The 15,824-nt window shown below is 40.8% G+C and overlaps 1 protein-coding gene across 3 annotated transcripts in view; it reads right to left on the bottom strand.

The window, feature by feature from the left end:
* tox2 (TOX high mobility group box family member 2) overlaps positions 1–15,824 on the bottom strand; it is a 134,528-nt gene that overhangs the window by 10,137 nt on the left and 108,567 nt on the right. For 2 of the 3 annotated variants that reach the window (XM_077603000.1, XM_077602999.1), the window contains 2 exons: positions 4,702–5,004; positions 2,468–2,698 (listed from right to left, as the gene is read on the bottom strand). In XM_077603000.1, the coding sequence (XP_077459126.1) occupies positions 2,468–2,698; positions 4,702–5,004 (534 nt within the window). The remainder of the gene's footprint in view (positions 1–2,467; positions 2,699–4,701; positions 5,005–15,824) is intronic. The other variant, XM_077603001.1, reaches the window with a different exon arrangement.

Below are 15,824 nucleotides of genomic sequence, written 5' to 3'. Positions count from 1 at the left end.
TTCAACAGGGAGAGCTAATATGCTTAAAATCTATCTTTAACCTTCCGTTATTTCACTGGCAGCATGTGCTGCAAAAACTGAAGTATCTTAATTTGAACAAAACAAAACAAAGCGCCTTTATGTTTCTGGGTCATCTTCAACATGACGTCACTTTAAGGACAAAAACAGTCCAAAATACTGCATTGATCTTACCCAGCAAAGCCTCTGGGATTTAAAAGGGAGAAAATATGGTGTTTTAATAATAATAGAAAGGCAAGTATAAACATAAACATACATAAAAGAAGCTCAAGGACAGCACTCTCGACTACAAACTCACAAAAATGAAAAAAATACCCTAACAAAGACACTTCAATTGTGCTTCAGCCACAATAACAGCACGAAGCACCTAATTGGAAAAATGGTGTTAACAGAAGGCAACCTGACGGTGTCCTTGAACACTATTATTAATTTTCTAAACAGCCAGCTACCTATAAATCTACTACCTTCCTAACCTTCTACCACCTATCAACAAACCTACTTCCTACCTACGTACCTATAAACCTATAAACCTACTACCTGCCTACCTATAAATCTACTACCTGCCTACTAACGTACTTCCTGGCTACCTAGAAACCTACTACCTGCCTCCTTACCTACCTAGAAACCTACTACCTGCCTACTTACCTTAGACCTACCTACCTATAAACCTACTGCCTACCTACAAACGTACTTCCTAGCTACCTATAAACATACTACCTGCCTCCTTACCTGCGTCCTTACCTACCTAGAAACCTACTACCTGCCTTCTTACCTACCTAGAAGCCTACTACCTGCCTACCTATAAACCTACTTACCTTTTAACCTACGACCTACCTACCTATAAACCTACTACCTGCCACCTTACCTACCTAGAAACCTACCTACCTACCTTGAAACCTATTACCTACAAATCTACTACCCTCCTAGAAACTTACCCACCCATCTACCAGCTACCTACCTACCTACCTACAAACCTACTACCTACAAATCTGCTACCTACCTACCTACCTACAAATCTACCACCTACAAATCTAGTACCTACCTAGAAACTGACCTACCTACCTAAACCTACCCACCCATCTACCACCTACAAATCTACTACCCGCCTAGAAACCGAACTACCTACCTAAACCTACCCACCCATCTACCACCTACCTACAAACCTACTACTTACCTTCCAAAAAACCTAATACTTACAAACCTACCACCATCTACAAATCTACTACCGACCTAGAAACCTACCGACCTACCTACCTACTTCATACCTGTCAACCTCTGCCGATAACTGCCCTTATAAATGATTATGATTCCCCTTACAACCCCCCCAAAAACCTTACAAACACCGTACGACTCGTACGGTGTTTGTAAGGTTTTTTGGGGGTTTGTAAGGGGAATCATAATCATTTATAAGGGCAGTTATCGGCAGAGGTTGACAGGTATGCTACTTACTTAGAAACGTACCAACCTACTCGTCTACCTACCTACGTACCGAGCAACCCAAATTCAAATGATTTGACTCGTTAGTCAGCCCAAGAATGGTCAGAACGTCTTCTCGCCATAACTTAGCCATTAGCACAACAATGTGCCCTGAAAAGTGACTGATTCAATCACACTGAGAAATGCGCAAATGAAACGGTGAAAAAAAAAATTGAAGCCAAATGGCAGGATTTTTTTTGTACTCCTCCCCATTCCCAGGAAAACGCTGCGAGCAAATCTTCCCGGAAGCTTTCGGCCTGCGATGGGTTAAGGACAGCATCAAACAATAACAATTCGGTAGCAGATGTCCTTGAGGCCAAACCAAGGACGCTAATTTCCTATTCCCCCGGCGTGATCAAATCACCCGGCAACACATATAAATAAAAGGACAGGAAATGAGGAATTCACATTCAGCGGTGTCAGACGGCCAAATGAAGATTCATGGCGAGGAGGCGCGGCGAAGGCGGCAAAAATTAACTGCGAATGAAAGCGACGGACAGCCTCCAAAGTCCGGCGCCTGCAGTGTGTGTGTGTGTGGCGCTACGCAAACACTCAGTCAACCTGAGGCATTTTGTCAGCCACGTGGGAGCTTTTACTGAAACTAAAAACAACAACTTAAATCATCGCATTCTGGATTTTCATCCTAGTGAGCATCGGATACTTTCACATTAAAAACCTGTGACTTTTTTTAAGAGTTTAACTACACTTTCCTGCTCGATCCATTTTTTTTTCTCGTAAACGTTGAGTAAAACGTCTAAGAAAAACTTCACAAGAGATACATAAATCCCCCAAAAAGTTCGCTTTCAATCAAAACAGAGTCCTGAGACCTTTCCCTGAATCCGGTAAAACTTTCTACCAAAATACCATGATCTGAAACCCGGGTAAGCGGCTGAATTTCGGAAAAACATCTCAATTTTGGAGGGTTACTCTGTTCCCATCACAAAGTGCTGCTCTATTGTTCAAGAACAAGTACCTGTTTCTGTTCCTCTCCCAGTCCATCCCACATGGAAGCCACGATCTTTGACACGTCTCCGAATGTGGCGTTGGGATTCTGCCCTTTAATGGCCGCCTGCGTGTCCCTGAAGAATAGCGCGTACGCCGACACGGGCTTGGTGGGCTCGTTCGGGTCCTTCTTCTTCTTTTTCTTCTGCGGTTTGGGCTTGGGCTTCATCATCTCGGAAGATGGCCGTTTTTCTCCTGGCATCTGGAAAAACGGGGGAACAACACGCCGATTGAAGTTTTGATGGAGTTTAAATAATAAAAGCCCCCTCATTCGCCATGTTTTGAAGAGAAGCACTGGCCCGCTACTGTACCGGCATGACGCAATCGTCAAATCCATTAAATCTTTTCCACCGAGTTATATTAAAAAAATAAAAAACATGGACATTTATGGGCAAGAGGAATTTTAAATCACCTGCTGGATCTGCTCCAGCTTTGATGGTGGTCTCACGAGCAGAGTGGAGAGTGCAAATGGAATTACTTACCGATAGAGAGAGCGAGAGAGATGCTAATCATTTTAATTCGGGCACGCCGAGAAGGGGAAATATTCGGGGATATTCTGCTCTCCTAATATCTAAAAGTGCTAAGAGCTCCGAAAGCGCTCATTTACACCCCGCCGTGTACGTGAAGATCGCCGTGTTCTCGCTTAAAAACAAAGCAAATCCACTCAAAAAATGTTGGCCAATAGGCAAAACTTCAAAGTAGCTTTTAACTTAATGACGGAATGCAAAATACGTACTTCATCTCGGCCCATTATTATAACAATTTCCATCCTTTTTTAAAAATGTGTGTTTGTTGATATAGCCTATGTCGGATTCATTTTTGGTAGAACCTGCACTATCTATCAATGTTTTTGGATATCGTTGACTGGTCACTAGGCAATCAATATCTTAGAATAATCCACTTTTTTAAAACATAAACACCATTAGCCAAACTCTATAATGACATCAAATAACCGCCATGTTAAAACATTAATGCCGTGAATGGTTTGTCTGCAGGCATTGAATGGGAAAATGCAAAAAAAACCTCACTGAACAAATATACAAAATCAACTGTTAATGCCAGTTACAAATTGAAATATTGAAATACGAGAAATTTGTATTTATACACATCACAACAAAAGTGTGATCAAAATGGCATTTGTAACGAAGTGTGTGTACTGTTTAGTGTTGTTGTTTTGCCATTCGAAACCAATTATGATATGCAGCTGTGCAGTATCGGCTAATTACGATACCACGCTGTTTAAGATAACATATACAAAATAGTTTTTAAGCGGTCTGTCCAGTTATAAAAAATAGGCAATTGGCACTTATCACAATCTACTGTATTTTCTTGCATATTAGCCGCATCCGTGTATAAGCCGCACCCTTAAAATGGCCTTAAAATAGTTGAATTTTAAAACTTTTCACATTTTATCTGTTTTTCTTTTCTCTATTTTGAAATAAATGACCGTATTGGCCGCCTTGTCTTTCGTTATGTCGTTTCGTCTTTCTCACCTTGCCGTTTCGTGCATGTCAAGTCTAATTTGTGCGCATATAAGCCGTACCCACAATTCAGTCATCATTTTTTTGCGACAAATACAGCATATATGTGCGAAAATACGACAACTAGCCTCCTGTAAGAACTTTCCATGTCGTCTATGGTTTTACGAAATATTTCTTCAAGTTACATTAAGCCCCGCCCTCTGTTAGGTCCTGTGGGTACTCGGACGTTTGGTCGAAAGACGTTTAGTCCCCGGACTTTGTCCCTGGACGTTTGGTCCCTGGACGTTTGGTCGACCGGACGTTTGGTAGAACGGACGTTTGGTCGCCGGGTTGTTACTGTTGAGACCAGCTCTCAAAATTATTATCATGAGAGAGAGAGTGAGTTTAATATCTAAATATCTAATATCAAAATATCAACAGTAAACTCTGTCATAATTTGACAGCGAGCAAACCCGGCGACCAAACGTCCGTTCTACTAAACGTCTGTTCTACCAAACGTCCGTTCTACCAAACGTCCGTTCTACCAAATGTCCGGTCGACCAAACGTCCGGTCGACCAAACGTCCGGGGACCAAACGCCCGGGGACCAAACGTCCGGGGACCAAACGTCCGGGGATCAAACGTCTTTTGACGAAACAATAGTTGGCATATTGAATTCTGGATTCTCCCAATGTCAGAACATTATCTCTATCCGCCAGATTTGCCATCGCAAACTAAGCTAGTACCTTCAAATGAGAATCGGTCTCCTCTTCCTGATTGGAACTGGAAGGGGAGGGCGTGGCCGATTTACTCCCGGGAGGTGAGGGGGAACCGTGAGGGTTGGCGTTTCGACCCAGCTGAGGGTTCATTTGGGACACCGCGCTCATGGGATTGGCCAGTACGGGAGGCGAGCGGTTAATCAGTGGGTGGTTACGGGAGGGATCGTAACGAGCACCATCTGGGTGGAGCTGCTGTTGGTGATGGTGGTGGTGGTGTTGCTGTTGTTGGTGGAGGTGGTGGTGGTGGTGGTGCAAAGCCATCTCGTGCATCTGGGGTGAGAGAAGAAGACCAGTTTTACTACAGTATCATCTTCTCTGCAGCCCAAGAATATGCAAATGCCAATCAGCCCAATATGCAAATGGATACGGAGATGCTATTTGTCAATTTGAGAGAGGCTACATCATGAATATGTTAAAATAATGGCAGTGTAGTGAGCAAAGTGGGTGCCGTTGGAATTTTTCTTCATTGACTTTCACATAAGGACGGATTGCTTACCGGGGAATAAAGTCATTACGCCACTAATGATCTCTACTAATGTTTTGGAAGGCTGGAAAACTGCAAATGTTGACATCTACACCAGATTGTGTGCATTAAAGTTGTAACAGAACACTAACGATTTAAACGGGTGGTTTGTATGTGGCTTTATGCCTGTGGAAATTTACATTCATTTTGTTGTAGTTTGAGGACGTTAACCCATTCGTGCACATTTTTTTAACCCTTAAATAAGTGCTTATTAGCGGCTATTGACGGTTTTAGACGTGAAATCCATTTTGACTATTGAACATTCATTTATTATAGTAAATGGATTGGACATTCATTACCGTCAATCGCATTGAAACATGAGCAATTGCAGTCAAACTTTCAATGCTAAATGAATTGGACGTCTATCCCCATCACTGGAATGCAATTAAATACTAAATATTTTCAACGTTGAATGAATTTATAATGGAAATGCAATTATAAAAGAATATACGTATATATAAAAATGAGAGTTAGGGGGTGCTCGATTCAAATGTCAGACATGTTTAAAATGGTCAAATTTCGAGCCCATTCAAATCAAAAGTCTGTATTAAACCACTTCAAATTGGTTCAGCGCTTCATTTCATTCTTCATATACAGTTTGAAGAAAATATAGTAGCTGTAAACATTTGCGCCGACACTCAAATACATTGTTTCAGATAAAAAAATTCACTTAAACCGCAATTGCCATCACTCACGTTCAATCAAAAGTGGCAAACCTTTCGGGTCGATTGATTGAAGCACAAAGGAGAATGTTCTTCAATCTTCATTGTCCGTTTTTAAGGGTGCACGCTTAAAGACTCTTTGCATCGTGCTCTTAACGCTTTTAAAAGATCTAAAAAAATAAGCACATCAAAGGCGTTTCTCCAAGATGCATTGAGACGGACTGCTTTTAACGCAGCCGTAAATGCGAATATGTTGAGCAATTTACTCCATCAGAAAGCGATGAACCAGCATTTGTTCTCGCTTTTGAGTTATATATATATTATTTTAAACATTTATGACTTAAATAATACATTACACATTAGCGCCAGAGCCGCATAAGATCAAATCGAAAAGGCCGTGGCGTGTATAAGGTCTCGATAAACACGAGTAGAAGTTTAGAGATGAAGGCTCTCTAATCAAAATAGGCAACCAGCGTATTCCCTGACCCAAAAATAAAAAAAATCACAACAACAAACGACAATTAATCCTCAAACTCATCATTTCGCATGTTTTCCGTCATCAATAACGACATTCCTTCTGCATTTCAGTTAACTTCCAATCATAATTCAAAAGACTTTTTTCCCCAACATGGTAAAACAGCCTCACAAAAAAAAGTGAATAAAAGAGTAAAAGGGGGAGTAGGAAATAGAAACCCATTAATTTTCCATTTTCCACGGGCTTGCTCTTTATGGGTCCTCACAAGCCGAGAAGCGTTGAAAAACCAATTAATCAAACATGAATGGCCTATCATAGCCACTGCGCTTCTATTTCCATAGCAACAGCCTCCTGGCACACACACACACACACACACATACACACAGATACACACAAATGTCACCCTTAAATGGGAGCCACCATGTTTAATGTAAACAACAAGAAGACAGCGCTACTTGATATACATTTAACTAGCGTTACCATCTTTCGCTACGGCGTTATTGTTCTTTTCATCACGCGCATTTGACGTTGGTTTGATTGGCATCGTATATTTTCCATACGGAAAGCAGAACAAACAGGTTTACTGTGCAGCAATCGTCCATACATTTTTTTTTTCCATCCCCCGCCATCATCCTTCATACGGACCCTCATAGCTCACAGCTTGGACTGTTTTTACTTTCCAGGTGAGAGCCAAAGCAAACGGCTAATGAAGCGGTTAGCCGGCGTGAAACGGAAAAAAAAAGACGGTGTGTGGTAGTTTAGTAAACGATGCCTAATTTGACGGCGGATTAGCAAGGGAAATTGTGTCTATTTTTGGTGTTTTTAATATCAATTATCATTTTTCACTAACTACCATAACACACATTTGGGCTCCCAACTAATATCATATGTAAATACAAATAAAAGTGGGCAACATTTTGAAAAAAAGTGTTTTTTTCCTATAGTTTGTTACTATATAACCATATATTTTGTAAAAAAAAACACACAAAAAAACACCAAAGTTTTAGATAAATATTGCATTGCTGCGTGTATCTCATCTTTAAATATATTTATAAAACAAGAACAACTGTTTACTGTTTTAGGGCACTCATTAGATATTAAATATTAAAAATACATAAAAAAACAAGACCCTGCCCCATTTTATTAATTCTATTTCTAGCATTTCAATAATGTATGCATGTATTATTTATGTCTAAAAACAATATATAATGTAAATATAATACTTCATACTGAAAATTAAAAAATATTATTTTAATATTAATTTATTTTTTTAAGTATAGTGTTGTTCATATTTTTTTAAGGAATTGGAGATCTAATAGTTTTAGAAAAAAAATGCTAAAGAAAAACTGAGCTCAGCTTTGGATTTCGCATTAAACAATTCGGGAAAAAAATAAACATATACTTAAAAAAAAATACAGTTTCCAGACCTAAAACAACAAAAATATGTTCCCTTAGGCAATGCTACTTCCTAAAAATAGTGCAGCACCCAAATGTAATCTTCAGGTTTCCAGATGACATATTATTTGTGTCGGCAGTGTGTGCACTTAGATGTGTGACAATTACCTTCCAAACAAATAGGTATGCAAGCTGTGCCATGTTTTAAGAAATATATTTTTCTTCCAAAAATATTTCAACTTGGCACAGCAAAAAAAAAAGTCCAAAATAAACTTGCACAACTGCTTTTTTTTCTCTCCGATAAGAAAAAAACGGCTTGCTTTCAGTATGAAAACAAACATGCTGAAAAACGGGACGGTTTGGAAATGCTGTTTTAAACACGAGGGTAAAAAACGCACATGTCCACAATAGGAGCCTTGTGGAACTTCTAGTTTCTCAACTTAGCTGTTTGTTGCCTTTAGGTGGGTTGATGCCAATTCAGAATTGCCCAAAGCAGTGGTCAGTCAGCCTTTGTATAATCCATCACCACCAGTCATAACATTTAACCCGAGACTTACAAATCACTGTCACAGTGGAATTAATTCATTAAAAGATTTTGCATTTAATTACCTTTGAAACGAAAGGTCCATAATTATTAAGCTTGGAATTGAGCGGCGGCCATTTCAAGCCAGTCAAACATGATGAAAAAAGATTGAGACAGAGGTTGCCAGTTGCCATAGGTACTGTATGCTAATTCATAATGGCATGGTTTGATTTCCGAGCGAGGAGATGAGGGAGAACATTGAGTTACAGGAATTTATCGGTCAGCGTGCCCTCTGCTTTTAGCATGAATGACTCTCTGGCACAGAGATGATTTTGCTCTTAGCGGAAGCAAACATCCCACAATGAAAGCTGGCCCCTTTCAGCAGTGCTTTGACTACATTTCTATTGACATAGTGTGGATTAAATAAAAGAAAAACCATGAAGAGCACTAGGGAAAGGATTGAGATCATGTGAAATTGCAGAGTCTACGGCTAGGACACGTGTCAAAGTGGCGGCCCGGGGGCTAAATCTGGCCCGCCGCATCATTTTGTGTGGCCCGGGAAAGTAAATCATGAGTGTCATAATTTGACAGCGAGCGGACCCAGCTACCAAACGTCCCTTCTACCAAACGTCCGGTCGACCAAACGTCCGGTCGACCAAACGTCCGGTCGACCAAACGTCCAACGTCCGGTCGACCAAACGTCCGGTCGACCAAACGTCCGGTCGACCAAACGTCCGGTCGACCAAACGTCCGGTCGACCAAACGTCCGGGGACCAAACATCTTTCCACGAAACGTCCGGTCACTCTGTGCACTATACGTGCTAACCACTCTCCAACATCTTTTTTGCTTACTAAAAACAAAAAAAACTAATATTAGCAATTAGAGCACCCTGGCACAAATTTATATTGCACAGGTAGGAAAGTGTCAGTGAGGGCGCTTCTGCCCGTCCGTCTTCACGCCTGCCATGTTTGCATTCCTGCCTTGTACATCACAGTCAAATGGGAGTCAAATAACAAAAGGCTTTCCAATTATGTGCAGCACATTGGGGGCCCGAGATGGAATATCACAAAGGCATTGTTCCCTTTCGCTCCGCGCCCGACCTCACCTCCAATTGCCTGCACCATTTGATTTAGCTAAGGGGATTTGACCAGCAGCACTGAGATGAGATGGGGGGGTGCTGGTGCAGGGGGGGAGGGGCTACTATTCAGATACAAGGAAGACAGAAAGATTTAAAGCAGAGGCTAAAACACCTCACCTTGGCGTGTCCTCGTGGGAAGTAGCTGCTTCACTTTAACACCCCCCCAACTTATTAGTGTGATATATTTTTTATTCATTATTGACTGGAGTCTCTTCTGGGGAGCCTCAATCAATCACTTTATTCCACATCCAGCTGTAAAACGGGAGCCGAAAAATGAAGTCCATTAACGATAAAACTGCGCATTATTCACTGTTTGGTGTTTTAATAAGCCCTGTGCATGTTGTTGTCATATTTTTTTTAGAAGGAATGGATACAACTCGAGATGGTTTTACTAAAAGAACATCGCCTTCAGCCTTGCAAGACACCATCATTTTTTTGCAAAAATGTTATAGTGCCTTGAGATAAGCGTCAATTCAGGTATAGCCACTGTCCGGCAAAGTTAAAAAAAAAATTGAAGTACAATGATAGGATGCTCATTAAAATAGAATTTGAACAATAAAGAATTTGATTTGTGATTTGATTTACGCAACAAATTAATATGTGTGCCTTGAGATAAGAGTGAATTCAGATAGTCACTGTCCGGCAAAGTAAAAAAAAAAAAGAAGTACAATGATAGGATGCTCATTAAAACCAAATTTGAACAACAAAGAATTTGATTTGTGATATGAGTTACGCAACAAATTAATGTGTGCCTTGAGATAAGAGTGAATTCAGGTATAGCCACTGTCCGGCAAAGTTAAAAAAACAGGTAAGTTCAATGATAGGATGCTCATTAAAATAAAATTTGAACAACAAAGAATTTGATTTGTGATATGATTTACGCAACAAATGTGTGCCTTGAGATAAGAGTGAATTCAGATATAGCCACTGTCCAGCAAAGTTAAAAAAAAAACTTGAAGTACAATGATAGGATGCTCATTAAAATAGAATTTGAACAACAAAGAATTTGATTTGCGATATGAGTTACGCAACAAATTCAACTCAAAGCGCTATTCTCTATTGATTGGTTGAGCCGGTAGGAATTAGTGTAAACGCATATAGAGAAGTCCATTAACGATCAAAGTGGGCATTAGTCAATGTTTGGACGTTTTTAATCAGCTCCGTCCCGTTTTTTTAATACACGGGCATCATCTGACTACTACGCACAAACTCCGCCTCCTCCTGGCTGCTTGACTGGAGCCATCTTGTTTAGAGTGATGGCTCACTCGCGCAGGTTCACGGCCGCTATTGTAAAATCAGCCAGCGTTTAATTGAAACAAATGACTATAATAATAGAACATTATCCCTGCAGGCACCCAGCCGTGACAGCTTTAATTAGAGGCGCGCTCGGGTGCCATCCTTCAAAAAGAGCAGTAAACACGGGCCTGCGGGCTGAGGGGGAAGGGAAGGTGCGCTGGCGAGGGGGTCCCCTCCAAGGTACTCCTTGTCGGCCCCGAGGGCAAGGGACGCTAACGACGGCAAGTCACCCCCGCGCCCGCCCTCTCCCCTGCGCGTCTTTGCTTTATCAAGCTTCACACGCCCAGGGGGGGTCATTTACACTGAATTAATGCGGGAGCCCATTTATGAATCATACATCGAGAGACGCCGCGGCTTTCTTCGTGACATCGTGCAGATGCTGAGTCAAGAGAAGCCGCGCAAGCAGATGTATGCCCGTAGCTTCATTAGCGGGCCGTTTGAAAGTATAAAAATGAGGACGGAATGATTGGCTTTTTAGAGCGGCTGCCAGTTCAACTCTTTGATGAGGGCAAAAATATAGCCCGGGCTAATTATGAGATGTTTAAGGTGAAAAAGCACTTTCGTAAAAGTTGAACATTGCCTACCTGTAGCTAGTTTGAATGCACGGATGAAAGTCCAAACCAGAGGAAGTCTAAGTCCTCTACTCAATACGGTGCTAGAGAAGGCATTTAAATGAAGGACTGTTTTGCATAAATCAGGAAAATTTAGCCATCCTCATTGGTTGGCCAGCTTTAAGTCTAAATCCTCTACTCAAGGTGGTTCTAGAGAAGGCATTTAAATGAAGGACTGTTCTGCATAAATTAGTAAAATGTAGCATCTTCATTGGTTGGCCAGCTGTAGGTCTAAGTCCTCTACTCAAGGCGGTTCTAGACAAGGCATTTAAATAAAGAACTGTTCTGCATAAATTAGTAAAATGTAGCATCTTCATTGGTTGGCCAGCTGTAGGTCCAAGTCCTCTACTCAAGACGGTTCTAGACAAGGCATTAAATGAAGGAATGTCCTGCATGAATTAGTAAAATGTAGCATCTTCATTGGTTGGCCAGGTGTAAGTCTAAGTCCTCTACTCAAGATGGTGCTAGACAAGGCATTTAAATGAAGGACTGTTCTGCATAAATCACTGAAATGTAGCATCTTCATTGGTTGGCCAGCTGTAGGTCTAAGTCCTCTACTCAAGACGGTTCTAGGCAAGGCATTTAAATGAAGGACTGTTCTGCATACATCAGAAAAATGTAGCATCCTCATTGGTTGGCCAGCTTTAAGTCTAAGTCCTCTACTCAAGACGGTTTGAGACAAGGCATTTAAATGAAGGACTTTTCTGCATGAATCAGGAAAATTTAGCCATCCTCATTGGTTGGCCAGCTGTCCCATTACTTTTGCTCACTTAGCGCTATACGCAAACGGTTTTAATTCCTGCATTGTTGGCCTCATTTGGACGGGAACAGCAGTTCAATTCAACAGCCACGAACAAATAATCAAAGACTTATTGTATTCATGTTCAACTGTGATCACTTGTATCGTATTGGCAGGCAAAGAAAAATATTTCACAAACGAGCAAAAAAAAAGAAGAAGAATGAATTTAGTCCAACTATATTTCCAACTAGCCGAAATGGACCTTGACATAACCGTAGTGAGCCAGCTAGATAACATGCCAACATTTTGTAGAAGACGACGGCTGGCTTTAAAGAAGTGCCAGACTCCCAAATGCTGCTATTTTTTGTTGTTGTCGTTATATTGTTTATTTTTTTAAACCGGCGCATGCAATGATAGCCATGCTGTGTTTGTTGTGTTGTTTTTTTTGCACAGGAGGCTGATGCTTGTATTTATGTTGTGTTTCATCACCAAGAAAATGTTAATAGCTAAAATTATTATTTCCACTGCCAAGCACAACCAACCACAAATGTTTTGTTTACATTTTGGCACAAATTCCGACATCAATAATGGAATGATTTTTTTAATTTGGATTTTTTGGACAGTATTAGCTGCATTTTGATCTAGGTAAAACATCAATTTGAGCCGAATTCACTATCATATAAATTCATTGGAGTTTAATATTTGCCATTATTACAGTCAATTCGATTTAAGGGCTGTTGGTCAATTTTAGCGTTGCACTGACACCAATTTTTTTATTGTTCTTTCTTTCTCCTTTTAATACAAAATTACTTCATAGTAACTTGACCTTAAAGTATAATTCCAATTGCTTGGTCAGAAACTGCTTTGACCATTCTAGACATTAGAATAAAAATCTTTAGCGACATACCAAAAAGACAATTTTGCATTTTGATGTATTATTACACCTCTAGTAATGGACAAGCCATGTTTTGTGTAGTGAGTAAAGCACTGAAAATGCATATCTGGTTTCTCATAATGCCGCAGAACAGTTTTAAAATCTAAAAATGCATAATAAGCCTCCTTTAAAGACAATGACTGATGTGCTATATGTCTCCCAGTGGGTGTTTCCAACCAACCTTGGCAGGCGAAAAAACCAAAAGCGCTCAGGGCGACATGACAACAAGGCAGGTAGTAATGTCATGATGTCCCCCTCAGCGCTATCCACCATGATGCTCATTACAGCTTATGTCAGAATCTCCTTAGCTTTTATTTATCTCCCCTCTCCTTCAATCATTTCTCTTTCTCATTGGCGGTATACAGCAAGCCCCCCCACCCAGCCAGCCTCCAGATGCTCCCCCGGCCCAGGTGTGTCTTGGCACTCACCCTGTAAAAGGCGGGGAGCCTCCCAGGGAGAATGCCTCCCTCGCCTGACATGACAGTTATGAGGAGGACGCAGCATCCCTGACAAGCAGACGGCAACAAAAAGGATGCTCGGCTAATGAGGCTCCTGACTGCCGTGTCAAACGTACTTTGAGTTTGGCGCACCCCCAATCGCCCCTCAAATATAATAGAATACAGTAGAAGTGAGCATAGATCTGGAAATAATGACGAGAAAACAAGAAATCAAAGAAAAGTGCATTTTAAAGCTTATATGTAAGCAGAAGGGACGATGCCATGCATTCTTGCCTTGTTTTGGACACGTGCAATCGTATACGAGAATTGTTTTTTTTTTTTTTTCAAATTCACATGTGGTCTGACTATTTGGTCAAATAATCTTTATTACTGTATTTTCTCGCATATTAGCCGCATCCGCGTATAAGCCGCACCCTTAAAATCTTTAAAAAATAATGAATGAAAAGTAAATATCAGAAACAAAGTTCATCAATTTTTATCTATTGTGTTTTCTCGCATATTAGCCGCTTCCGCATATAAGCCGCACCCTTAAAATCTTTTTTTAAAAATGAACAATGAATCAAAAGTAAATATCAGAAACAAAGTTCATAAATTTTTATCTATCGTGTTCTCTCGCTAATTAGCCGCCCCCGCGTATAAGCCGCACCCTTAAAATGGCCTTAAAATCGTTGAATTTTACAATTTCTCTTGTATAAGACGCCCCCTGATTCACAATTTTCATCTCCATATTCATGGTTTTAATAAGTACAACAAATATTTTTTACGTTTTATGCAAGATACGTTTTTTTCTTGAATTTCATTCATAGACGTCAAAATTAATTTGAGCGTTTTATCTGTTTATCTTTTCTATATTTTGAAATAAATGACCGTATCGGCCGCATTGTCTTGCATTATGGCGTTTTGTGCATGTCAAGTCTAATTTGTGTGCATATAAGCTGTACCCTTGATTCAGTCATCATTTTTTTTTAGCGACAAATACGGCGTATACGCCAAAAAATACGGTAATCACGAAAGCATTCTGACACCCAAGTCATTTTTAAAAGTCGGAATAGGGTGAAAAAGATGTCGTAGCGTACGCTGACTTATGAATAAGTCTGAGAAACTTTCATTCAAAAAACTATCACAAGTTAAGTGATGCCTTTTGTGTAAAAATTTTTAATTTTTAGAGCAACGCTGGTTCGTGCAATCGCTCGAATGCGGATTTCGGTGACGTAAATCATGTCAGACTTTTGAGCATGGACCAGAAATGGCGGTATTGTACCACAGTAGGGGGTTGCGGGAGCTAGCCGCAACGGGTTGGTGGTTTTCGGGGTGCTCATTTCAGAGTGAAATGACTCGGGCCGACTATTGACCGCCATCGGGGGCAGAATATTCTCACCGATGAAAGCAGAATGAGGCGATAGGCCACAGTGTAATATAGACATGATTTCATGGCACGATAACGCGCAGCAGGGGCCCCTGGTGGACTCCAATATGAGACGTCTTATCGGCGCCATGTATCTGGCTTCATAACGCCCGCTTCGTTTCTTCTTCACTTGAGTGCCGCCGTCGATCACATCTGCGCCACCCAAAGAAAGATGGCGACGATGGCGAGAGCCAACAACAGGTGTGGGGCGGCTCATCGTTCTTGTTTTTCGGATTGCGTTTCCACGAATTATCTAGCCGGAGAGTTTTCTACGCTCCATATAAGCAACGTTATTGCGATGGGGATCTTTTTGAGTGGCAATTCCAATTTTTAAAGGCCTGTTTTGTACACAGGTCAAAATCATTTCCAACGGCACCTGCGACGTGAATGAAATGCAATTCCAAAGTTGGCTTTTCCTCCCGAGTCATTCGATACGGCTTCTTTAGAATTTCTGATTAAAACGGGAGAAATGAAGTCAGGGTCCATATCCTCTGATTGCCTTAAGACATTAATTGACTTTTATAACGGAGAAAAAACGATGAGCTGCCAACCTAGGCGGCAATAAATAAGCCTTTCAAATGGTGAGAAAGGAAAATAACGGCGCTTGCTTAATGTACAACTACAGTTTCATATCAGACAGCAGGCAAGAAGAAGAAAAAATATAAGCCACTTTCTCCCGGGAGATGAGAAAAGAATTGAATTCTTCCTTATCGGTCATCTATTTTTCCACAGAATGCTATTACTCGCTGCCTGCCGTCGCTAGGCAACAGGACATATTAATAGGAGCCTTTTATTAGCCAGGCTTTACCAGCGTGGCACTAAAATGAGGAAGTGGAAAACATGAATGTGTTACATAAATCTGGGGAAGCTTTCTGGCCGTGTACAATCGCTCCGTTTGGATGTTGATGCTTCATTTATGGGGGGAGGTTA

This window comes from Stigmatopora argus, chromosome 6 (genome assembly GCF_051989625.1).
Source record: "Stigmatopora argus isolate UIUO_Sarg chromosome 6, RoL_Sarg_1.0, whole genome shotgun sequence".
NCBI classification, from domain to species: domain Eukaryota; kingdom Metazoa; phylum Chordata; class Actinopteri; order Syngnathiformes; family Syngnathidae; genus Stigmatopora; species Stigmatopora argus.
The sequence above is the reverse complement of the archived record's forward strand: the minus strand, read 5'-3'. Positions and strand labels throughout refer to the sequence as shown.